The sequence below is a fragment of the Pithys albifrons genome, chromosome 14, assembly GCF_047495875.1.
Source record: "Pithys albifrons albifrons isolate INPA30051 chromosome 14, PitAlb_v1, whole genome shotgun sequence".
NCBI classification, from domain to species: domain Eukaryota; kingdom Metazoa; phylum Chordata; class Aves; order Passeriformes; family Thamnophilidae; genus Pithys; species Pithys albifrons.
The window spans coordinates 19,296,917-19,321,726 of record NC_092471.1 but is presented as its reverse complement, the minus strand read 5'-3'; the positions used below and the strand labels follow the sequence as shown (position 1 = coordinate 19,321,726).

Below are 24,810 nucleotides of genomic sequence, written 5' to 3'. Positions count from 1 at the left end.
TGATCCCATATAGGCTCTTCTTCAGGCACTGCCTGGTAAACAGTTCCCCTGGTGCTCTGCCCTGCACTCAACTTTCCCCACCAGAGCACAGGTTCTGCTCACTGAAATACACTCATATTCCATTGTTTTACAAAGGAAAATCCTGCAAGGACACGAATGGTGTTTTCAGCCTATACCTTGAGTAGGAACAGAAAGATCAGTCGTGTTGTTCTCCCAATTTCCTTGAGATTTGTCCTCCTGCAGTGCCTTGGGGATAAACCCAGTAATTTGAAATTTGCATCCATATTATCTGCTGCCTTCCCCATCCATATGCACCGTCTCCAAGAGCCCCAGGGCAAAAATGCCATTATACTCAGTCACTGCCCAGCCAGGTGCAGTCAGGAGATCTAACAGAATGTTAATAAAAGGTCTGATGAAGAACAAAAAATAAACAAACCTGCTATTGTGCCTGTAAGAATTGCTGCTGCCAGGAAATTAAAAAATTACACGTGGCATATGCTGCCTGGCTGCACTCAGCACTGCTGCTCCCCTCCAGAACCACCAGGTACAAAGAAAATCAAGTAAATTGATTTGCAAAAAAAAAAAAAATCAAAATCAAGTGAGATTGCAAAAATGTCAATCTCTTCTGTGCATCTCTGAGATTACATGTTTTTATGGCTTAAGGCACAGCTCTAAGGAATCATATAAACTGTGTGCACCTCATGCTTGAAAGATGGCACAGACTTAAATTAATGAAAGAGTTTTGCTGAAGCTTCACCACAGTCAGAGGACTCCAAACTGCACAAGATGTTGTTTTAAAAGATGAAGAACTAATCAATTGACTGGAAGTGTGTTTATCTGCTTTCAAAGCTCAGTAGTGTGGTGGAAAAAAAACATGCTGGAGAATGTTTGAAAAAGGCACAGATTTAAAAAGAACTAATCACAGACTGCAGCTATTTTAGAAAGCAGAAATTGTGGATCCTGCTGCAGTGTGAGATGGGGATCCACTGAAGAACTGGGTCAAAAGGACCACACTTCTCTCAGAGATCAGTTCCAGTACTCACCATTCTCACCTGTGCCTGTGTGTCAGGGTGCCAGGCAGAGCTGTGGCACCCACTGGGAGAGGCCATGGGATGCTCCCGGGAAAACTGCTGGGAATACTCAGGACGTGCAGCTCTGGGCTGGTGGAGCCCTGAGACTTGGGAAGTGCTTCTGGGTTGTGTTTACAGAACTGCACTGGCTGAAACCTCTGGAAAGCAACATTTTCTGTTCATGTTCTGTGCTGTGGCTGCTCTAGGCCCAAACATGGCACAGACAGGGGGTTGTTTGGCCCCCAAGGAGCAGCAGCAAAGGCACCTGGGTCTGGTGGGACTTAAAAACTTGGATGTAATGCCAAGGTAATGGGTTCAATCCCCTGTGTGGGCCATTGACTTAAGAGTTGGACTCAACGATCCTTGTGGGTCCCTTCCAACTCAGAATAGTCTGTGATTCTGTAATTCCATTGTCTGAAGGGCCTTTTCCAACCTAAAAGCCTCTGGGATTCCAGGATTGCTGTAACCACTGTAGCAAGAGGTGCTTACCCAGGGTTTGGCCCAGCATCCAAACCTTCCCTTCCCTCAAGGGAGCCACGTGGGACAAGGACTCCATTTGCTGGAAAGACAAGGGCTTTAGGACATCACAGCAGCATCTCCCTGGATGATGTGTGGTTCTCTCTCCGTCTATCCTTCTCCAAGGCTCCCTTTGCTTTGCAGGGGAAAAGGAAAAAAGATCCTAATAGGTCAGTAGACTCAGTTACTGCCAACTAATGTGCTCAGTCCATGTGAAATAGCAAATGTCTGTGACAAGAGCTCAGGATTCACCAGGTGATGGCAGGAGGAGGGATGGGGGAGGCAGGTTTCTTGTAGGTATTTAGAATGACATTGGTTTTAACATTTTGCCTTTAAAATATGTGTGAAGATATCTCTCTAGTGTCTTATTAAGAGGATGTTATTTAGGATGCAAAATGAAGAACTCAGAAAATGTTGTGTTTATGGTATTTCAGGGGACTTTTTACCTAAATCTGTATTAAAAGTGCATTCGATCAGATCTGAATCTCTGCGGAGTCGGTGAAGGCAGGAGTTGTGAGGAAATATTCCAATCGATATTTGGGCAATGAGACAAAACGAAATGATGACTTTTCATGGCCACGACTCTGAGCGTCTCCTGCCCTGCGGAGAAGGAGCGGTTGTGCCACAGGATGGCCCGGGGTGGGGTGGCATCGTGCGGACTGCAGCACCCTCTAACGGTGCCTCCTGAATCCTGCCCGACAAGTGGCCGTGTCTGTAGCAACCACACCAATTCCTCCGCAAGCGGCCGGTTTTTCACGCGGTGGCAATGGTCGGTTCTGTACTATTTTGAACAGTTTGCTTGCAGTCTGTGGATGTGTCTGTCTGGACCTCAGCAAAGCCTTTGACACTGTCTCCCACTGCAAACTGCTGGAAAAGCTGCAGCCCAAGGCATGGACAGGGGCACTCTCTGCTGGGTTAGGAGCTGGCTGATGGGAGGGCTCAGAGAGTGCTGGGCAATGAGGCTGTGTCCAACTGGTCACCAGTGGTGTCCCCAAGGGGTCAGTGCTGGGCCCAGTTTTGTTCAACATCTTTATCAATGATTTAGATGAGGGGATTGAGTCCATCATCAGCAAAGTTGCTGATGACACCAGGTTGGGAGGGAGTGTCGACCTGCTGGAGGGCAGGAGGGCTCTGCAGAGGAACCTGCACAGGCTGGAGGGCAGGAGGGCTCTGCAGAGGGACCTGGACAGGCTGGAGGGATGGGCTGATTCCAATGGGATGAAGTTCACCAAGGCCAAGTGCAGGTCCTGCCCTTTGGCCACAACAACCCCCTGCAGCAGCACAGGGTGGGCACAGAGTGGCTGGAGAGCAGCCAGGGGGAAAGGGACCTGGGGGTTGGATTGACAGGAGGCTGAAGATGAGCCAGCAGAGTGTGGCCAGGTGGGCAAGAAGGCCAATGGCATCCTGGCCTGGCTCAGCAATGGGGTGGCAGCAGGCCCAGGGCAGTGACCCTTCCCCTGGACTCAGCACTGGGGAGGCCACACCTGGAGTGTTGTGTTCAGTTCTGGGCCCCTCAGGTCAGGAAAGAGATTGAGGGGCTGGAGCGGGGCCAGAGAAGAGCAACGAGGCTGGAGAAGGGACTGGAGCACAAGTGCTGTGGGGAGAGGCTGAGGGAGCTGGGGGTGTTCAGGCTGGAGAAGAGGAGGCTCAGGGGGGACCTCAGCACTCTCCACAACTCCCTGACAGGAGGTTGTACCCAAGTGGGTGTTGGTCTCTTCTCCCAGGCAACCAACGCGAGAACAAGAGGGCACAGCTTGAGGTTTAGGTTGGAAATCAGAAGGAAATTCTTTATAGAGTGAGTGTTCAGGCATTGGAATGGGCTGCCCAGAGAAGGGGTGGATTCTCCATCCCTGGAGGTTTTTAAGGTGAGACTGGATGTGGCACTGAGTGCCATGATCTGGTGATCACAGTGGGGTTGGATCAAGGGTTGGACTTGATGATCTCGGAGGTCTCTTCCAACTCAGATGATTCTGTGATTCTGTGATTCTGTGATTCTGTGATTCCATGTGCTGTTGGACCTCGTTACACACTTTGGGGATCCTGTCCATGTTCCCACCATGAAGTTCTGATGCAATGTGAGAGTGGGGCATGGGGTGGGTGATACACCTGATTGAGCAGGATCCAGGTGATGGGTGACCAAGGGCAGGGACACCCTGCGGGCAGCCTGGCAGGGCTGGCAGTGCCAGGTAGGACAAAACAAGGTGGCAAAGTCAATCCACCCTGGTCTTAATATTAGTGGGGGGATAATTTCCTAAATCTAACTCTCCCCCTCGAGCCATAAAGAGATCTTAAAACTGGATGTTCAAACACTATACTATTCACTTTGTTAGGGCTCTGCTCATTCACATGAGCATGTTGTAGCAGGTTCCTTAATTTACATTATCCCCTGCAGGGTAGTCTTGTGATGTGTACAGGTCACTGGACAAATGTGTGGTAGGACCATTCTATGTGTGTACAGCTCATGTGAGGTGCAGGAGGCCCAGCACAGAGCTGCAAAGTCCTGCTGAAATAGCAAAAGCAGCTTTTCCTGGGGTGTCTGGGAAGGTGTTAATGTGTGCATGTGGCAGCTAATCCCAGAGAGGGGAGGTTTTGCTGTGTGTAACCAAACCACAGCTGGTTCATGGGTCAGTACCACACAGTCCTCACTGCACCTTCAAGGGAAAGCTTTTGTACCATATGACTGTCCCTGAAGTCAGCAGGAAAAATGGTCACATCTCTGGGGAAGTCTGAAAATGCACCTACTCAAAGTGTCCCCTAATCTGACTCTTTGGCCCATCAGTCCTTTCAGCTCACTGATACAACCAACCAAACTGAATTCAGCCTGTCTGAAGCTAACCCTGAAGGCTACAAATACCTCCAGCCACAGGAAAACCTTTGAGCTGTGACTGCACAGCACTCTGGGTGACAGTCAAGATACCAGCCCACAGTTAGACCTCTGAGTGGCCAATCTCTGGACCCAGCTCTCTTCTGAACTCTGCAACCACCTCCTGAATTTCCATGTTTCTGATTCCTCTGCATGAGTATTTTTGATAGAAAGCCCAAATCTGATATGATTAGATTTAACATTTTAGATTGGATTGATCTCCTTGCCTACAAGTGACAGTCCAAGACAGGACTGAGGTAGGGAGGGTTGCTGGGTTTTCCTGCAAAAAAAGGACAAAAATGGGTCAGCTTTTAGACTCTCAAGCTTTTATAGATCAGTAGGAGCTCAGGAGCCAGTTGGGGTTGGGTTTAGTTCCCTTTTTAGCTCCTGGCTTATCAGATGATCTTGGATCTCTCTGTCAGTGATAAGAGTGATAAGCCAAACCACGTGTAACCTACCCAGATATAATTATGTCTGATGACAACAACAACAAATTACACCTTTATTTTACATGCACTGGCTTAGAAGCAGCTTGAAGAGGTGGGTGGGCACAAGGTTTGGCTCGTTGCTGTCTGTGATGGGTTGTAGCTTCCCCCACAGCCTCAGGCCCTGCTTGTACTACAAGCTCAAGCAAGATTTGGAAGGGAACAGTGGGCAAGTAACTTGTGCAACCTCATTTTTCTGAATCAGAATATAATTTTGAAGTTCATGCTGCAGTCTGGGCACAGTTTCATGTTCAACACTGGAAAGACAAACTGCACTTTCCAGTTGTGTTTTTTTAACAGGACAAGAAAATAAACCTTTTTTTTTACCATGAGTGTTTTTATAGAAACTTTTTCTCACATGAAAGACAGTGAAATTGGTACATGTGGTCTGTGGGGTTTTCTGCAATAGACAAACTGTTGCAAAAACTGGAATTTGTGTCTTGATTTATATTGTTTCTTGATTTCTTTTAGAATCATAGAATGAGCTGGGTTGGAAGAAACCTCTGAGACCATCAAGTCCAACCCTTGATCCAACCCCACTGTGATCACCAGATCATGGCACTCAGTGCCACGTCCAGTCTCATCTTAAAAACCTCCAGGGATGGAGAATTCACCTCCTCTCTGGGCAGCCCATTCCAATGCCTGAGCACTCAGTCTATAAAGAATTTCCTTCTGATCTCCAACCTAAACCTCCCCTGGCAGAGCTTGAGCCCATCGTGCCCCCTTGTCCTATTGCTGAGTGCCTGGGAGAAGAGACCAACCCCCACCTGGCCAGAACTTCCCTTCAGGCAGTTCCAGACAGTGCTGAGGTCACCTCTGAGCCTCCTCTTCTCCAGCCTGAACACCCCCAGCTCCCTCAGCCTCTCCCCACACCACTTGTGCTCCAGTCCCTTCTCCAGCCTCGTTGCTCTTCTCTGGCCCCGCTCCAGCCCCTCAACCTCTTTCCTGACCTGAGGGGCCCAGAACTGAACACAACACTCCAGGTGTGGCCTCCCCAGTGCTGAGTACAGGGTTGTTGGGGTTTTTTTAGCTGGGTTTTTGAACAATAACAAAGCCATCTTAGCTGGTGTCGGCTTTACTCAAGTCCTCAGACTACAACCCTTGGTGATGACGTGTCCCCTGGTGCCCACAGACTCTCTGCTACTGGTGAGTCACCACCAGCTCCCTTTCTTTGAGTTCACAAGAAGTTGCTTTTTCACAAAAAAAACAAGATGAGCCTTATTTAAATTAGCTTAATATACTGGTGGTTGAGATGTTTTCTGCAGTCTGTGACAGTAGTCTGGAGCAGTGTAGTTACACTGTGGATGCAATCACAGCTTTCTGAGCTCTCCTTCTGGTTCAGCAACTGAGACCACTGTGTGGGTGTGACCAAAGCTGGCTGGGAAAGAAGCCTGGCAGAGGAGCTGGGAGAACTGCCCTGCAGGGACTCCTTGGCACCTCCACACCCACCTGAGGGCTCAGCTCTGCTCATGGGCCACCAACCATTCCAAAATCCCCCCTGACTGCCAGAGTCAGATCCCCCAGTGTGGAACTCCCTGTCCTGGGGGAGGCACTGGGGGCTCCCACCCAAACCTGAGGGGAGACAATCTTGGGGTTTGAAGACCTCTGGGACCACTCCTGGGATCCAGAGGAGGAGCAGACCCTGGACAGGAGGAGCCCACCACTCTCCACCAGACTGTGCCATCATCTGCACCAACAGCTTTGTCCCTTCCTTTTCCTTTGGACTCGGGGGGAACCACGTGGGGCTCAGCACAGGGGCCCCCAAGCCCCCCTGTGTTTGTGCCCCAGGGGGCTGGGTTACACTGCTGGGTTTGGGGGTTAAAGCCATTTTCTCTTTGTGCCATTGCATTTGTTGTAATATTGTTATTAAATTGTAACTCTGAGTTATACTCTCTCTTGTGTCGGGTTTGTTTCTCCTGCTGGTTGACCTTTGAACCAGCACAGCTCTGCAGGTTTGACTCTGTTTAAACAGTTGGGTGAGATGTATCTTAGCAGGGAACTGCTCATGGTAGGGGTGAAATTTAAAGATATAAATGTTATTTAGGATAATCCCACATCTTACCTGCCTCTGCTGTAGTTGCTGTAGAGCCCAGTGAGGCTGCACACCCAGAGAGGATTTGCTTTATTTTGCCCAATTGGCTCAGCTTTAGGTTCAGCATTTACTGTGAGTAACATCTGCAGTGTTGATTTCTGGAAAGGACATGAGGTGCCTACCCCAGTCATACCTCACCCAGCTATTGCAAATGAGGAGCTACCACTTGAACCACAAGTACAAAAAGTACATTCTAAGAATCACAAGATTTCAAGGTTGCCTGATTATTTTTGTATTAAAGAGCTGGATTTGGGCATGTTTTACCTTACATGAGCTCATGTTTATATGACTAAGTCCCCCCTGGAAGCCCATGAAAAAAAAAAAGAATTTTGAAGATAATCCATGTGGATCTTAGAACACATAGAAAAACTGGCTGGAGAACAAAAAAAAAGGTCTTAATTTCATTTGGAGGGGCTTTATCTGAGGTTTGTTCACTTTTACCATGTTTCTTTGCTGCCTTCCTGCTCCACAACCCCCCACAGGAGAAGTGTCCCACAGAAATGCAGCTCATCCCATGTGTCCCAGAGTCTGTGAGATGGTTCAAGAAGGGCTGCAGCTCTCAGGAGTGATTTTTAAATTTTACTGCACGTAAAAATATGCTGTTGGCAAAAATGTTGGTTCTCAGCACTGTGCAGTGGGGGAAGGAGAGAAACAAAGAGGCATTTACATCTTCCTGTCCCAAATCCTGAAAGCTTTGAGTGTACCTGTGCTGAAGCCTCTCCCTGAATCCCCCGGAAGGAGGTTTATCTTATATATAGGTATTTGTGTATATAAATATTGTGCTGGTTTAAAGGTGAACCAGCAGGAGAAACAAACCCAACACCAAAGAGATTATATGTCAGAGTTACAATTTAATAACAATACTACAATGAATACAATGGCACAAAGAGAAATTGGGTTTAACCCACAAACCCAGCAGTCTAACCCACCCCCTGGGGCACAAACACAGGGGGGTTTGGGGGCCCCTGTGCTGAGCCCCACGTGGTTCCCCCGAGTCCAAAGGAAAAGGAAGGGACAAAGCTGTTGGTGCAGATGATGGCACAGTCTGGTGGAGAGTGGGGGGCTCCTCCTGGCCAGGGTCTGCTCATCCTCTGGATCCAATAAGTGGTCCCCAAGTCCCCAAAGCCCAAGATTTTCTCCCCTCAGGTTTGGGTGGGAGCCCCCAGTCCCTCCCCCAGGGCAGGGAGTTCCACACTGGGGGATCTGACTCTGGCAGTCAGGGGGGATTTTGGAATGGTTGCTGGCCCCTGAGCAGAGCTGAGCCCTCAGGTGGGTGTGGAGGTGCCAAGGAGTCCCTGCAGGGCAGTTCTCCCAGCTCCTCTGCCAGGCTTCTTTCCCAGCCAGCTCCCAGCCTGAGGGCTCAGCTGTGCCCTGGGCAGCTGCTGCCAATGGGCCATTGGGAACAGTTCTGGGCAATGGTCCAGAGGGTTTAGAATGCCCAGCTTTGGTCACACCCACACAGGGAGAAACTGGTCCCACCTGCTGAACTGGGACACACATATAAGAATATATGTATTTATATCTGAGATTTCATGTTCAGGGTTACAGGCAGCTCAGGCCAATGTGTCATCATATCTACAAAGAACTTTTGCCACAGCAGAGACTGCCCAAAACTTGGTTAAGTTGTGCCACACACAGAAGATGAAAAGTGCCAGAAAGTGCAGGGGTTGTATTATAGAAAGCATTTAGCAGCCTCATGAAGGGGAGAACAGCAACTGTATAGACTGGGCAGGATAGAGAAGAGGTTAAGGTACCTGTCACCTCACTAGGGAACAAACTTCTTGAGAAACCAGAGGTTGTAGATGATCTCCATCTAAAAATATTGAGAGAATTAAATATGGAATTACAAGTGTGGTCTGAGGATTAGTGGGTGATGTCTAAATTCTGGGATCTGAGCAGGAGAATGGAAAATGTGGTGCCTGCACTCAAAAACCTGGAGAAAACTGGCAGAGGCAGCACAGCTCCAAGTGTGATCCCAACAACAGGGAAATTTGGGAGCAAATTCTGAGGGAGGCAAAACTGATGGAAAAAGAGGTGACCAAAAAGTGTCATAAATTACTCCAGGGGTTTGTCAGAACATTCTTTAGGTAAGTCCTTCTCTTGATGAGAAAACGAATTTCCTCACCAGAGGCAGTAGAGTGGAGTTAATTTACTGGAGCCTTAACCCAAAGCACATCCCTGAGAGTGGGAATGAAGGGATTCCTGCAGGAATTCTGGGCAGTAGCCTGGGGCAGCCAGGAGGGGCTTTTTTTTTCAATTTTGTGTATTAAATTCCATGTTCTCAGGGTGTTGGAGGGGAACACTCCTTTTGTTCCACAGATTGTCTGGATCTGATCCTGCCATGGCTATTCCACAGCAATAAGCCAATACACATATTTATTCCCTTGCATGCACCTGTATGTGTGTCTGTGTGTGTGTATATTCACATATACATATTTAAGTATTTAAATAAGTAATAGTAAACACTTGGGTGGTTATTATTATACACTCATTTGAATACTTGAATATGTATGTGTGTATATATACAGTGTGTATAAATATGTATGTGTATAAATATATATGTGTATAAATATATGTGTATTAATATATGTGTGTATAAATATGTATGTGTATAAATATATGTGTATTAATATATATGTGTATAAATATGTATGTGTATAAATATCTATGTGTATAAATATCTATGTGTATAAATATATAAATATAATAGAATGGTTTGGGAAGGGACCTCAAAGCCCACCCAGTGCCACCCCCTGCCATGGACAGGGACACCTCCCACTGTCCCAGGTTGCTCCAAGCCCTGTCCAACCTGGCCTTGGACACTCCCAGGGATGGGGCAGCCACAGCTTCCCTGCCCAACCTGTGCCAGGGCCTGCCCACCCTCACAGGGAAGATTTTTTCCCTAATATCCAATCTTACCCTACTTTCCTTCAGTTTGAACTCCTTCCTTCTTGTCCTGTCCCTACACACTGAGCACCTGAGTGTGCCAGGCATGTGCTGGGGCATGAGAGCACTGCAGAGCTGGTGCTGTCCATGCACAGCATCCCAAACGGGGCAGGCTGGAAGGGACCACAGTGGCCACCTGGTGCCACCCCCTGCTGCAGCTCCCAGGGGACATGGCACAGGATCGTGTCCAGATGAGGCTGGAGCATCCCCAGTGAGGAGACTCCACACCCTCCCTGGGCAGTCTGTTCAGCACAGGGGGATTCTTCCTCCTGTGCAGGTGGAAATTTCCTGGGCATCAGTTCCTGCCCGTTCCTCTTGTGCCATCGCTGGGCCCCCTGAGCCAAGTCTGGTCCGGGTTCTGGGCACCCACCCACCCTGGGCACCCACCCCCCCTTTAGGTGTCTGTGCATACCGATGGGTCTGACGGGTTTGGGGTCCCTGTTTGGGGTCTCTGGGGTCTCTGTGCAGGTTTGGGATCTCAGTTTGGGGTCTCTGTGCGGGTTTGGGGGCCCTGTTTGGGGTCTCTGTTTGGGGTCCCTGCTTGGAGCCTCTGTTTGGGGTCTCTATGAGGGTTTAGGGTCACTTTTTGGGTTTGGGGTCCCTGTTTGGGGTCTCTGTGCGGGTTTGGGGTCTCTGTGAAGGTTTGGGGTCCCCATTCAGGGTCTCTCTTTGGGGTCCCTATACAGGTTTGGGGTCCCTGTTCGGGGTCTCTGTTCGGGGTCCCTGCTTGGAGTCTCTGTTTGGGGTCTCTGTTTGGGGTCCCTGCTTGGAGCCTCTGGGGTCTCTATGAGGGTTTAGGGTCACTTTTCGGGTTTGGGGGCCCTGTTTGGGGTCTCTGTTTGGGGTCCCTGCTTGGAGCCTCTGTTTGGGGTCTCTGTGAGGGTTTAGGGTCACTTTTCGGGTTTGGGGGCCCTGTTTGGGGTCTCTGTGCGGGTTTGGGGTCTCTGTGAAGGTTTGGGGTCCCCATTCAGGGTCTCTCTTTGGGGTCCCTATGCAGGTTTGGGGGCCCTGTTCGGGGTCTCTGTTCGGGGTCCCTGTTCGAGGACCCCGTTGGAGGTCCCTCTGTGTTTGGGGTCTCTGTGCGGGGTTTTGGGGTCCCTGTTTGGGGTTGCTGTTCAGGGTCTCTGTTTCGGGTTCCTGTTTGAGGTCCCTGTGCAGGTTTGGGGTCCCTGTTTGGGGTTCCTGTTCGGGGTCTCTGTTTCGGGTCCCTTTTTGGGGTCCCTGTGCAGGTTTGGGGTCCCTGTTTGGGGTCCCTGTTCAGGGTCTCTGTTTCAGGTCCCTGTGTGTTTGGGGTCTCTGTGTGGGTTCAAGGTCCCCATTGGAAGTCCCTGTTCGAGGTCCTCATTTGGGGTCCCTGTTTGGGGTCCCCATGCAGGTTTGGGGTCCCTGTTTGGGGTCCTTGTTTGGAGTCTCTCTTTGGGGTCCCTGTGTGTTTGGGGTCTCCGTGCGGGTTTTGGCTGTCTCTCTTCGGGGTCTCTGTGCCAGTTTTGGGGTCTCTCTTTGGGATCCCCATTTGGGGTCTCTCTTGGGGGTCCCTGTGCGGGTTTTGGGGTCTCTCTTTGAGGTCCCTGTGCGGGTTTGGGGTCTCTCTTGAGGGTCCCCCTTTGGGGTCTCTCTTTGGGGTCCCTGTGCAGGTTTTGGGGTTTCTCTTTGAGGTCCCTGTTTGGGGTGTCTCTTTGGGGTCCCTGTGTGGGTTTTGGGGTCTCTCTTTGGGGTCCCTGTGCAGGTTTTGGGGTCTCTCTTTGAGGTCCCTGTTTGGGGTCTCTCTGTGGGGTCCCTGTGCGGGTTTTGGGGTCTCTCTGTGAGGTCCCCGTTTGGGGTCTCTCTGTGGGGTCCCTGTGCAGGTTTGAGGTCCCCGTTTGGGGTCTCTCTGTGGGGTCCCTGTGCGGGTTTTGGGGTCTCTCTGTGGGGTCCCCGTTTGGGGTCTCTCTGTGGGGTCCCTGTTAGGGTTTTGGGGTCTCTCTGTGGGGTCCCTGTGCAGGTTTGAGGTCCCCGTTTGGGGTCTCTCTGTGGGGTCCCTGTGAGGGTTTGGGGGTCTCTCTGTGGGGTTCCCGTTTGGGGTCTCTCTGTGGGGTCCCCGTTTGGGGTCTCTCTGTGGGGTCCCTGTGCGGGTTTTGGGGTCTCTCTGTGGGGTCCCCGTTTGGGGTCTCTCTGTGGGGTCCCTGTGCAGGTTTGAGGTCCCCGTTTGGGGTCTCTCTGTGGGGTCCCTGTGCGGGTTTTGGGGTCTCTCTGTGGGGTCCCTGTGCGGGTTTGGGGTCTCTCTGGGGGGTCCCCGTTTGGGGTCTCTCTGTGGGGTCCCTGTGCGGGTTTTGGGGTCTCTCTGTGGGGTCCCCGTTTGGGGTCTCTCTGTGGGGTCCCTGTGCAGGTTTGAGGTCCCCGTTTGGGGTCTCTCTGTGGGGTCCCTGTGCGGGTTTGGGGTCTCTCTGTGGGGTCCCCGTTTGGGGTCTCTCTGTGGGGTCCCTGTGCGGGTTTGGGGTCTCTCTGGGGGGTCCCCGTTTGGGGTCTCTCTGTGGGGTCCCTGTGCGGGTTTTGGGGTCTCTCTGTGGGGTCCCCGTTTGGGGTCTCTCTGTGGGGTCCCTGTGCAGGTTTGAGGTCCCCGTTTGGGATCTCTCTGTGGGGTCCCTGTGCAGGTTTGAGGTCCCCGTTTGGGGTCTCTCTGTGGGGTCCCTGTGCGGGTTTGGGGTCTCTCTGTGGGGTCCCCGTTTGGGGTCTCTCTGTGGGGTCCCTGTTAGGGTTTTGGGGTCTCTCTGTGGGGTCCCCGTTTGGGGTCTCTCTGTGGGGCCCCTGTGCCGACCCCTCCCGTCCCCGCCAGGGGGCGCCTGGCGCAGGCCACCCAGCCGATCGCCGATCGCCGATCGCGGGTGCGCGGGCGGGCAGGCGGCGCTGCCGCGCGCCGAGCGCACTGAGGCGGCGGGAGGAGGAAGAGGAAGAGGAGGAAGAAGAGGTGGAGGAGGAGGAGGAGGAAGAGGAAGAAGAGGAGGACGATGGCCATGGCGCTGTGGCGGGGGCTGCGCTGCTGCCGCCGCGCCTTCGCCTGGCTGCCCGTGCTGCTCATCGCGCTGCTGCTGCTCTGGTCCTACTACGGATACGTGTGCGAGCTGTGCCTCGGTGAGCACGGGGCCCGCCGGGCCGGGCTGCGGCTGCTGCCCTCCTCATCCTCATCATCCTCACCCTCATCCCCCTCCTCCTCCTCATCGTCACCCTCATCCCCCTCCTCCTCCTCACCCTCATCCTCCTCCTCATCCTCCTCCTCATCCTCATCCCTCTCCTCATCATCATCCTCATCCCCCTCCTCATCCCCCTCCTCATCCCCCTCCTCATCCCCCTCCTCATCCCCCTCCTCATCCCCCTCCTCATCCCCCTCCTCATCCCCCTCCTCACCTTCATCCTTGTCCCTCTCTTCATCCTCATCCCCATCCCCTTCCTCACCCTCATCCCCCTCCTCCTCATCCTCCTCCTGCTCCCCCTTCTTTTCTTCTCCCTTCTCCCCATTCTCCTTCTCCTCTTCCTCCTCTTCTCCTCCTCCTCTTCCTCCCCCTTCTTATCTTCTTCCTTCTCCTCCTCCTCGTCATCATCCTCATCCTCCTGTTTCCCCTTCTTCACTTCTTCATCTTCTCCTCGCTCTTCTTCTTCCTCCTTCCCTTCTTCTCATCCTTTTTCTTCTCTTCCTCCTCTTCCTCCCCCTTATCTTCTTCCTCCTCCTCCTCCTATTTCCCCTTCTTCACCTTCTCCTCATCCTCCTCCTCACTTTTCTTCTTCCTCCACTCCCTTCTCCTCATTCTTCCTCTTCTCTTCCTCCTCTTCTCCTCCCCTTCTTCTTACCTTCTTCTTCCTCCTCCTCCTCCTCCTCCTGTTTCCCCTTCTTCACCTTCTCCTCATCCTCCTCCTCTCTCTTCTTCCTCCTTCCCTTTCTCCTCCTTGCCACACGATAATTTTCACAATGATTTCTGAGCCAAACCCTCACACTGATCACTCCGTGCCCTGCTGGGTTTTTTAATGTGTTCTGAGAAGGTTTCATGGACTCACACTCGGGCTGTTCCACAGGAACCACCACAGTTCACAAAATGTTTGTATTGGCTGGGAATTGTGTATTTAATGTAGCAATTTAATGGTGTAATAAGTTGCAAATTTCTTGTGGGCCTGTAAAAACCTGTTGGTAGGAGAAAGGGTTGTTAGTTCTGGTGGAGAGAGGTGGAAACTTGGATTTCTGGTGGAGAGAAGAGGTGGAAACTCACACAGCACCTTCAGGGTGGACAAGGGATCAGACCCAGCCAGCAGGGGTTTAGGAGGGGCAGGTCCTGTCTGACCAACCTGATCTCTTTTTACGACCAGGTGACCCACCTGGTGGATGAGGGGAAGGCTGTGGATGTGTCTATCTGGACTTCAGCAAGGCCTTTGGCACTGTCTCCCATAACATACTCCTGGAAAAGCTGGTAGCCCATGGCCTGGACAGGTGTACCCTCTGCTGGATTAGGAGCTGGCTGGAGGGTCGGGCCCAGAGAGTGCTGGTGAATGGAGCTGTGTCCAGCTGGTCACCAGTGGTGTTCCCCAGGGGTCTGTGTTGGGTCCAGTCCTGTTTAACATCTTTAGTGATGATTTAGATGAGGGGATTGAGTCCATCATCAGCAAATTTGCTGATGACACCAAGTTGGGAGGGAGTGTCGACCTGCTGGAGGGCAGGAGGGCTCTGCAGAGGGATCTGGAGAGACTTGAGAGATGGGCTGATTCCAATGGGATGAAGTTCAACAAGGCCAAGTGCAGGTCCTGCCCTTTGGCCACACCAACCCCCTGCAGCAGCACAGGGTGGGCACAGAGTGGCTGGAGAGCAGCCAGGGGCAAAGGGACCTGGGGGTTGGATTGACAGGAGGCTGAAGATGAGCCAGCAGAGTGTGCCCAGGTGGGCAAGAAGGCCAATGGGATCCTGGCCTGGCTCAGCAATGGGGTGGCAGCAGGCCCAGGGCAGTGACCCTTCCCCTGGACTCAGCACTGGGGAGGCCACACCTGGAGTGTTGTGTTCAGTTCTGGGCCCCTCAGGTCAGGAAAGAGATTGAGGGGCTGGAGCGGGGCCAGAGAAGAGCAACGAGGCTGGAGAAGGGACTGGAGCACAAGTGCTGTGGGGAGAGGCTGAGGGAGCTGGGGGTGTTCAGGCTGGAGAAGAGGAGGCTCAGAGGTGACCTCAGCACTGTCTGGAACTGCCTGAAGGGAAGTTCTGGCCAGGTGGGGGTTGGTCTCTTCTCCCAGGCACTCAGCAATAGGACAAGGGGGCACGATGGGCTCAAGCTCTGCCAGGGGAAATTGAAGTTGGAGATTAGAAGGAAATTCTTTGCAGAGAGAGTGCTCAGGGATTGGAATGGGCTGCCCAGAGAGGGGGTGGATTCCCCATCCCTGGAGGTTTTTCAGCTGAGCTTGTTCGTGACACTGAGTGCCATGATCTGGTAAATGGACTGGAGTTGGACCAAGGGTTGGAATCGATGATCTTGGAGGTCTTTTCCAACCCAATCCATTCTATGATTCTATGATTCTATGATTTCTGAAATTCTGAGGTGGCTCTTCTCCTTGGGGCAGGGCAAGTAAAGGAATTCCAAGGTCCCAGGAGGGTAGTTTGGGATGTTCCTGGGACAGGAGCTGCCTCCTGGTGCTGCACAGCACAAGGGAATCAGGTTTTGTTGGGGTTGGCAGTGCCCTGAGACCTGATGGTTTCCCTCCCTGGGCACTCTATTGGAAATGCAGCTCCTCTGGTCTGTTTTAAGTGTCATCTTGGCAAACCCCAAGCTCTGTACCACGTTCATCCCATCTCTGAGACTGTGGGCTGTTCTTTCAAGAATTCACATGGAACATCTCCAAGGTGCCTGTAACTGTCATGGGAACATGTGACCAAAAATTAGAGTGTTTTCCTAAAATCTCCTTTGGTGCAGTGCTGTGCAGGGTCAGTGATGGTGAGCACTGGCTGGTTCCAGGGCCCAGTGCAGCTCTTGGAGGAGATCCAGGTGACTTCAGTGGGGCCTGGGCTGGGACTGTGTTGCTCTGCAGGTGCTGGTTAAGCTCTCAGGAGCTCAGCTCACTCTCTGCAATCACAGCTTCAAACCATTCATTTGCCCACACCCTCCTAATTCTTTGCCCTGTCTTTCAGCTCTGATTTGTGTATGGAGGAAGTTGAACTACACAGGTTGGAATGACTAAAGCATTTCAGGATTTGAGCATTAACTACTGGCATGTGCTGGCACTTGCAAACCAGCTCTCAGGACATTCTCTGTGCACATTTCTTGCACAGCAAGGCTTTCTGTGCTGGCTGCTTTATCTGCTTTGTTTGGATTCTTGGGTTTCCCCCTCAGAGTGGTGTGGCAGTGATGATGTCCTGGAGGCACCTCATGATCTTGGGTTTAAAAACTCTCCCTGGGTGGTGTGGGCAGTGAGTCCCAGTCCTGAGGAGGCCCCAATTTCTTGCCTGAGTGGTGGTTGCTGCCATAGAGGGAGCAATGATCCTGAGATCCAGAGAAGAGCAACGAGGCTGGAGAAGGGACTGGAGCACAAGTGCTGTGGGGAGAGGCTGAGGGAGCTGGGGGTGTTCAGGCTGGAGAAGAGGAGGCTCAGAGGTGACCTCAGCACTGTCTGAAACTGCCTGAAGGGAAGTTCTGGCCAGGTGGGGGTTGGTCTCTTCTCCCAGGCACTCAGCAATAGGACAAGGGGGCACGATGGGCTCAAGCTCTGCCAGGGGAAATTGAAGTTGGAGAGCAGAAAGAAATTCTTTGCAGAGAGAGTGCTCAGGCATTGGAATGGGCTGCCCAGAGAGGGGGTGGATTCCCCATCCCTGGAGGTTTTTCAGCTGAGCTTGGCCGTGGCACTGAGTGCCATGATCTGGTAAAGGGACTGGAGTTGGACCAAGGGTTGGACTTGATGATCTCAGAGGTTTTTTCCAACCCAATCAATTCTATGATTCTATGAAATAAGCCCTTTACACAATTTTATGTTCTTTTCTGCAGTAAAACCCTTAGCAAGGCCCTGCTGCAAGGGTGACAACTTCAGGAGGGAGCCAAGCACTTGTGAAAGGCTGTTGTATTCATAGCTTGATTGGCAGCAAACCCAAGCTGAAAATAAAGGTTTTCTCACAGCCTGATTCACCTGAAACTGAGTGTGCAGAGACACAGCAAATATTCAGTCTCTTTTTTCATCCCTGTTGCTGCATGTCACAGAGCTTTGTCTTCCAAGCAAATGCCACAGAGCCACTCTGCTTTCAGTGAGAGAAGTGTCTTTGTCTCCTCTGTTAAACTTGAGTGCTGCCTTTCAAAACAATGGATGGATTTTAAAATAATCCACCCAAGCAGACACTGCTGTGCCCTTTGCTGGTTGGCCAGGGTGGCACTGTGGGTATAGGGTCTGTTCTGTCATTATGGTGAAGTCAGGAGGGGTTGTAAAATCTCTGCTGACAGAAGTGTGAAATTAATGGAGTCACTGCAATTGCTGACTAGGCCAAAGCTGAGAAATTTGTAATTTTTCATTCTGCTGATGCAGAAATGCTTTGGGCAGTGCTGTGGTGACCACCTGGAGAGTGGCAGAGGCAGCTGCAGGTCTGTGGGACCTGCTCAGAGATGCTGCTTGGACAGTTGCTGGAGGAGCCTTGGTAATCTTGTCACATCACCCAGGATTGGTTCTGTCATTTCTGATGTACCAATATGCAGATTATATTTTATAACCAGAAAGATACAGCACAAGTAACAACAGATACTGAACATCTTGTGGTGGGTGTGTGCATGAGTGAGGAAGAGTTTACAGATGCTTTTGGATTGATGCTGAACTGTGGGCTCTCTTTTTGCATCTTGAATGTGAACATTTTTCCCTGAAATGGCTCTATTTCACATGGAAATGTTATTTGCCTCAAACTTTTCTGGGATTCCTCTGTACACACATGTTTTTTTTTTTCTTTTGCAGTTACTGTGAGCAACCCTGTGGAGAAAGGTATGTGTGTTCAATTTACTGTTTGAGACTCAAATCCTCAAAAAGATTCACAAATGTTCTGCCTGAAATCCCCAAAATATTTGCTGTCCACCTTTTAAATGCACATCCTCTTTCAGTGTTCCCTTCCTGTAATGGCACTGCTGAGGTGCACAGCAAGCCTTGTTAGACATGCTGTAACTTTGGGATTCATTGGGAAATGCCCTGTTTAGTCACAGCACAGAAGAGGGAAAGGCTTTGATCCCTCTGACTCTTCCAGGAAAAGCTGTGCATGTCTGTGCACACCCACACACCTCTCCTCCCTTTCTCTTTCACATTTGCAGAGCTCATTTCACAAGCCAAACAGAAAACACTAGTTCTGTTCTGTGGCCCACCTATTTTTCCCCCCTGTTTTATTTGATCTTTCAGAGAAAGTTATTTTTACTGGGTTTTGTAGGCAGGCACAGATTTTTGGCTTGTTCCTGTTGCTCACTAACCAGATCTGGAGTTGAAATGCAGTAGGATTGCTCCATGAGGATCTTTCCACTGATGTGTTGTTGGAGGCCATGGTCATATGCAAGGCCTTTGACACTGTCTCCCATAACATACTCCTGGAAAAGCTGGTAGCCCATGGCTTGGACAGGTGTCCCCTCTGCTGGGTCAGGAGCTGGCTGGAGGGTCCAGGGAGTGCTGGTGAATGGAGCTGTGTCCAGCTGGTCACCAGTGGTGTTCCCCAGGGGTCTGTGTTGGGTCCAGTCCTGTTTAACATCTTTATTGATGATTTAGATGAGGGGATTGAGTCCATCATCAGCAAATTTGCTGATGACACCAAGTTGGGAGGGAGTGTCGATCTGCTGGAGAGCAGGAGGGCTCTGCAGAGGGACCTGGACAGGCTGGAGGGCAGGAGGGCTCTGCAGAGGGACCTGGACAGGCTGCAAGGATGGGCTGATTCCAATGGGATGAGGTTCACCAAGGCCAAGTGCAGGTCCTGCCCTTTGGCCACACCAACCCCCTGCAACAGCACAGGGTGGGCACAGAGTGGCTGGAGAGCAGCCAGGCAGAGGGACCTGGGGGGACTGAGGGACAGGAAGCTCAACATGAGTCAACAGTGTGTGCCCAGGTGGCCAAGAAGGCCAATGGCATCCTGGCCTGGATCAAAACTAGTGTGGCCAGCAGGCCCAGGGCAGTGACCCTTCCCCTGGACTCAGCACTGGGGAGGCCACACCTGGAGTGTTGTGTTCAGTTCTGGGCCCCCCAGGTCAGGAAAGAGATTGAGGGGCTGGAGTGGGGCCAGAGAAGAGCAACGAGGCTGGAGAAGGGACTGGAGCACAAGTGCTGTGGGGAGAGGCTGAGGGAGCTGGGGGTGTTCAGGCTGGAGAAGAGGAGGCTCAGAGGTGACCTCAGCACTGTCTGGAACTGCCTGAAGGGAAGTTCTGGCCAGGTGGGGGTTGGTCTCTTCTCCCAGGCACTCAGCAATAGGACAAGGGGGCACGATGGGCTCAAGCTCTGCCAGGGGAAATTGAAGTTGGAGAGCAGAAACAAATTCTTTACAGAGAGAGTGCTCAGGGATTGGAATGGGCTGCCCAGAGAGGGGGTGGATTCCCCATCCCTGGAGGCTTTTCAGCTGAGCTTGGCCATGGCACTGAGTGCCATGATCTGGTAAAGGGACTGGAGTTGGACCGAGGGTTGGACTTGATGATCTCGGAGGTCTTTTCCAACCCAATCCATTCTATGATTCTGTGATTCTGTGATATTCTAATAAGGAGTCAGTGGCCATTTTAGTATTCCTCCTCTTCCTCCTGGAGGCACTTTGGAGGCTTTTGACTAATCCAAGTGGCCTCTTCCTTTTCTTTCTTCTTCTGGGATCATAAAGGACAGAAGTAGGTGTAGTCTCTTTCCATTGGAACCTCTTCCATAAAGAGCAACGCCAGCTGATATTTAAAGATAACTTAAAGTTAATTCTCTTTCCATTACAGAGCAGTCCTAATATTTGAAATTGCTACAGAGAAACTATGGAAAGCAGGATATTAATGATATTCAGCAGAGGCAAGTTAGTAGTTGCCCAATCCATGAGTGCATCTCCAGGTCAGCCCCCTCTCACCTGGTGCTGTGCTGCTAAACCAACAACACTAAACCTGTTGCAAGATTTATCTTCTTCCATGCTAATTAAGAAGTGGCTGAGCTCCACCTGCACATAATATGAGGATAACATCTCAAACAAACCTGGTGCATAAGAATGACTTCTCTGTGATTCACAGCTCCCTCACACACTTCATCACATCCTTGTGAGGATGTCCCATCATTTGCCTCATCAGAAAGTCTCAATAATGCATTTGGCCTTTTTTTTACCAATTTTCACAGAGAAGTGTTTTCACACAGTTAGGAAGAGTTTGGATTTTAGACTTCTCTTCCCACTAGTAGTATTTATTTTAATCTTAGTTTCTAGAATCTGAAGCTTAAAAGAAATGGGGGAAATGAGGGGTTTATTGCAATTAAATGGTGTGTTCTGATAAAACTGTATTGTAGCTGGTTGATAATATGTTAGTGAGTTGAGTGTTAAATAAGGACTAGTTTGTGCAGCTGAAGGACAGCTGCCCTTTGGCTCCCTGCTCATGGAATGCCTGTTTATGCCCAAAGGCTCTGGAATAAAGTATAAGACTGCTCTCACACATGCTGGTTTCACGTGGTAACCTCGTGTCTGGTGGATTCCAGTTCTTAAGTAATCACAAGACTTAGTTTGCTCAGGCTGAGAGAAGTTTTCCTGTATCAGCTGTGGCAAATATAAAAGATGTTTAATAAGAAATTTGATTTTTTTCTGGTGATGTCAAGCTCACTTATTCTCTCAGCTCTCACAAGAATGCAGTGAAGGGGTGGAGAGTGCACTGACCATGTGGTTTTGTGGCTCCAACTGCATTTAGTAGCAACTGAACCCCAAACCTGGGAGATGATGCAGTATGAACCTTCATGCTGCTCAGCACCAGCCCCTTCTCTGTGCCTGTGTCTGGGCTGTGGGGAAGAGAGGGAATCTTGTCATCCCCAGGGATAAGGGGTTGTCACCTGCCCTGTGAGTGAAGCTGCATCTTCCTCCCCTGTGTGCTGGTTTAAAGGTGAACCAGCAGGAGAAACAAACCCAACACACAAGAGATTATAAATCAGTGTTACAATTTAATAACAATACTACAATAAATGCAATGATACAAAGAGAAATTGGGTTTAACCCACAAACCCAGCAGTGTAACCCACCCCCTGGGGCACAAACACAGGGTGTTTTGGTGGCCCCTGTGCTGAGCCCCATGTGGTTCCCCCGAGTCCAAAGGAAAGGGAAGGGGAAAACCTGTTGGTGCAGATGATGGCACAGTCTGGTGGAGAGTGGTGGGCTCCTCCTGTCCAGGTTCTGCTCCTCCTCTGGATCCCATGAGTGGTTCCCCAGACCCCAAACCCCAAGATTCTCTCTCCTCAGGTGCAGGTGGGAGCCCCCAGTGCCTCCCCCAGGGCAGGGAGTTCCACACTGGGGGATCTGACTCTGGCAGTCAGGGGGGATTTTGGAATGGTTGCTGGCTCATGGGCAGAGCTGAGCCCTCAGGTGGGTGTGGAGGTGCCAAGGAGTCCCTGCAGGGCAGTTCTCCCAGCTCCTCTGCCAGGCTTCTTTCCCAGCCAGCTCCCAGCCTGAGGGCTCAGCTGTGCCCTGGGCAGCTGCTGCCAATGGGCCATTGGGAACAGTTGCTGGGCAATGGCCCAGAGGGTTTAGAATGCCCAGCTTTGGTCACACCCACACAGGGATAAACTGGTCCCACCTGCTGAACTGGGACACCCTGGGATGGGATGGGATGGAGAAGGGGAGGTTGGGGAGGTCTCAGCCCTGAGTGCAGACCCTGAGCTCTGCCTGCACTGTAACACTGGGGAATTGAATCGTGCCCATCTTGAAGGAAAGTTTTGCTTAAGAAATTATTGCTGTTTCTGTTTTTTTTTCTTTTTGTTTTGTTCTCAGTGGCCTATCTTGTAATATTCCACGTTCTCTTTGTGCTCTTTGTGTGGACATACTGGAAGTCTGTTTTCACCCTCCCAGTGCAACCAGACAAAAAGGTATGAGCTGCAGCTGAACTAAAGAAAACCCAAAAATGTTTCAGTCTACTTGATCTGGACAGGGCAGTCAGATGCAGAAATGTTTTTTAATGCTTTTCCTCCCAAATATTTACTTTGTCACATTGCTTGGATTGGTAGGTTATTTGTATTTTGTTCTCCCTCTCCATGAAATACTAAAGCAACACAATGTTTGGAGCAGCACAATGAGGACAATGTCTCTGTGGCACTCCAAATATATATGGCCTTAATCTGATCCTGATTACAAGAATGTCAATTTATAAATAACAACTAATCCCAGTTCTAGAAGCATAAAACTGTGGCTGGAAACAGGTTCTTGCTCACAGGGAGAGTGCTAAAAACTGTTATCAAGGGGAGTTATGTTATTCCTGAAAAAGTCATCTAAGGCAGCAGTAGGAGCAATTCCAGTAAGTTGTTTTATAATCTTTAAATTCCATATTGGCATTTCTTATTGGTGTGTCATGGAGGATTCTGATTGTCCAACACTCACTGTTTCTCTTTGTCTTCCTGACAAACACTTTTTCACACTCAATCTCCTGAGAGGCAGTGGGAGATGAAAATGGTTCTAGACTTGCCTGTGTAGAACTGTTGTCCCCATCCCTGGAGTAACTGCCCCCCCTGGGGGTAACTGCTCCCCCCCCCGGGGTAACTGCTCCTCTCTGGGGTAACTGCTCCTCTCTGGGGTAACTGCTCCTCCCCAGAGGTAACTGCTCCTCTCTGGGGTAACTGCTCCCCCCCCCAGGGTAACTGCTCCTCTCTGGGGTAACTGCTCCCCCCCCCGGGGGTAACTGCTCTTCCTCTGGGGTAACTGCTCCTCCCCAGGGGTAACTGCTCCTCTCTGGGGAAACTGCTCCCCCCCCAGGGGTAACTGCTCCCCTCAGGGGTAACTGCTCCCCTCAGGGGTAACTACTCTCTCCCCAGGGTAACTGCTCTCCCCCCAGGGTAACTGCTCTCCCCCCAGGGTAACTGCTCCCCCCCAGGGTAACTGCTTCTCCCTGGGGTAACTGCTCCTCTCTGGGGTAACTGCTCCTCTCCAGGGTAACTGCTCCTGCCCCACAGAGTAACTGCCCCCCCTGGGGGTACCTGCCCCCCACTGGAGGTAACTGCACCCCCCAGAGTAACTACTCCTTCCCCTGGGGTAACTGCTCAACCCCTGGGGTAACTGCTTCTCTCTGGGGTAACTGCTCCTCCCCAGGGGTAACTGCCCCTGCCAGGGTAACTGCTCCTCCCCAGGGGTAACTGCCCCTGCCAGGGTAACTGCCCCCCGTCTCTGCTGCAGTTCCACGTGTCCTACGCGGATCAGGAGCGCTACGAGAACGAGGAGCGCCCCGAGGTGCAGAGGCAGATCCTCGCCGAGCTCGCCAGGAAGCTGCCGGTGTACACCAGGACAGGCACTGGAGGTGAGTCCAGCAGGGAGCCCTGGGCTCTGCCCAAACGAACAGGGCACTCCAGAGTGTCCTGCCACCCAACAGCACCCTCTGACTGCTGTGGGAATGATTTTCCTGCCCTTCCGCTCGGGTTTTCCCTTGGAGCTGCCCATTCCATGGACTGCCAGGTGCTGCCTTTGAGAAGCAGCGTTACCCTCTGCTGTGTTTAGAAATAGCAATAGGATGACAAAGTCTGTCATCATATTTGCTTAAAATGGAGTCTGGTTTAGAGGTACAGGACATAATTCTGTAAGCAGGTTTCTGGGCTGTGCTCAGTGATTAAATGCCTCCTCCACTCCTTTCACAGTGTGAACTGGCAGGAGAAACAAACCCACCACAAAAGAGATTATAACTCAGAGTTACAATTTAATAACAATATTACAAGAAATGCAATGGCACAAAGAGAAATTGGGTTTAACCCCCAACCCCAGCAGTCTAACCCACCCCCTGGGGCACAAACACAGGGGGGTTTGGTGGCCCCTGTGCTGAGCCCCACGTGGTTCCCCCGAGTCCAAAGGAAAAGGAGGGGAAAAACCTGTTGGTGCAGATGATGGCACAGTCTGGTGGAGAGTGGTGGGCTCCTCCTGGCCAGGGGCTGCTCCTCCTCTGGATCCCACAAGTGGTTCCCCAAGTCTCCAAACCCCCAAGATTCTCTCCCCTCAGGTTTGGGTGGGAGCCCCCAGTGCCTCCCCCAGGGCTCTGCAGAGGGATCTGGATAGACTTGAGAGATGGGCTGATTCCAATGGGATGAAGTTCAACAAGGCCAAGTGCCGGGTCCTGCACTTTGGCCACAACAACCCCCTGCAGCGCTACAGGCTGGGCACAGAGTGGCTGGAGAGCAGCCAGGCAGAAAAGGACCTTGGAGTACTAATTGACAGGAAGCTCAACATGAGTCAACAGTGTGCCCAGGTGGCCAAGAAGGCCAATGGGATCCTGTCCTGTATCAAAAATAGCGTGGCCAGCAGGCCCAGGGCAGTGACCCTTCCCCTGTACTCTGCATTGGTGAGGCCACACCTTGAGTACTGTGTTCAGTTCTGGGCCCCTCAGTTCAGAAAGGATATTGAGATGCTGGAGCGGGTCCAGAGAAGAGCAACAAGGCTGGTGAAGGGACTGGAGCACAAGTCCTATGGGGAGAGGCTGAGGGAGCTGGGGTTGTTTAGCCTGGAGAAGAGGAGGCTCAGAGGTGACCTCATCACTGTCTATAACTACCTGAAGGGAAGTTATAGCCAGGTGGGGGCTGGTCTCTTCTCCCAGGCACTCAGCAATAGAACAAGGGGGCACGGGCTTAAGCTCTGCCAGGGGAAATTTAAGTTGGATATCAGAAAAAAATTTTTTACAGAGAGAGTAATCAGGCATTGGAATGGGCTGCCCGGAGAGGTGG

At 51.3% G+C, this 24,810-nt stretch overlaps 1 protein-coding gene across 1 annotated transcript in view; it reads left to right on the top strand.

Annotated features, from left to right (window-relative positions):
- The first annotated feature begins 12,887 nt into the window (after nt 1–12,887).
- Nucleotides 12,888–24,810, top strand: part of ZDHHC15 (zinc finger DHHC-type palmitoyltransferase 15) — a 28,774-nt gene continuing 16,851 nt past the window's right edge. The window contains exons 1-4 of the mRNA XM_071569818.1: nt 12,888–13,080; nt 17,899–17,925; nt 21,890–21,984; nt 23,282–23,402. Of these exons, the coding sequence (XP_071425919.1) occupies nt 12,957–13,080; nt 17,899–17,925; nt 21,890–21,984; nt 23,282–23,402 (367 nt within the window). The 5' untranslated portion in view covers nt 12,888–12,956. The remainder of the gene's footprint in view (nt 13,081–17,898; nt 17,926–21,889; nt 21,985–23,281; nt 23,403–24,810) is intronic.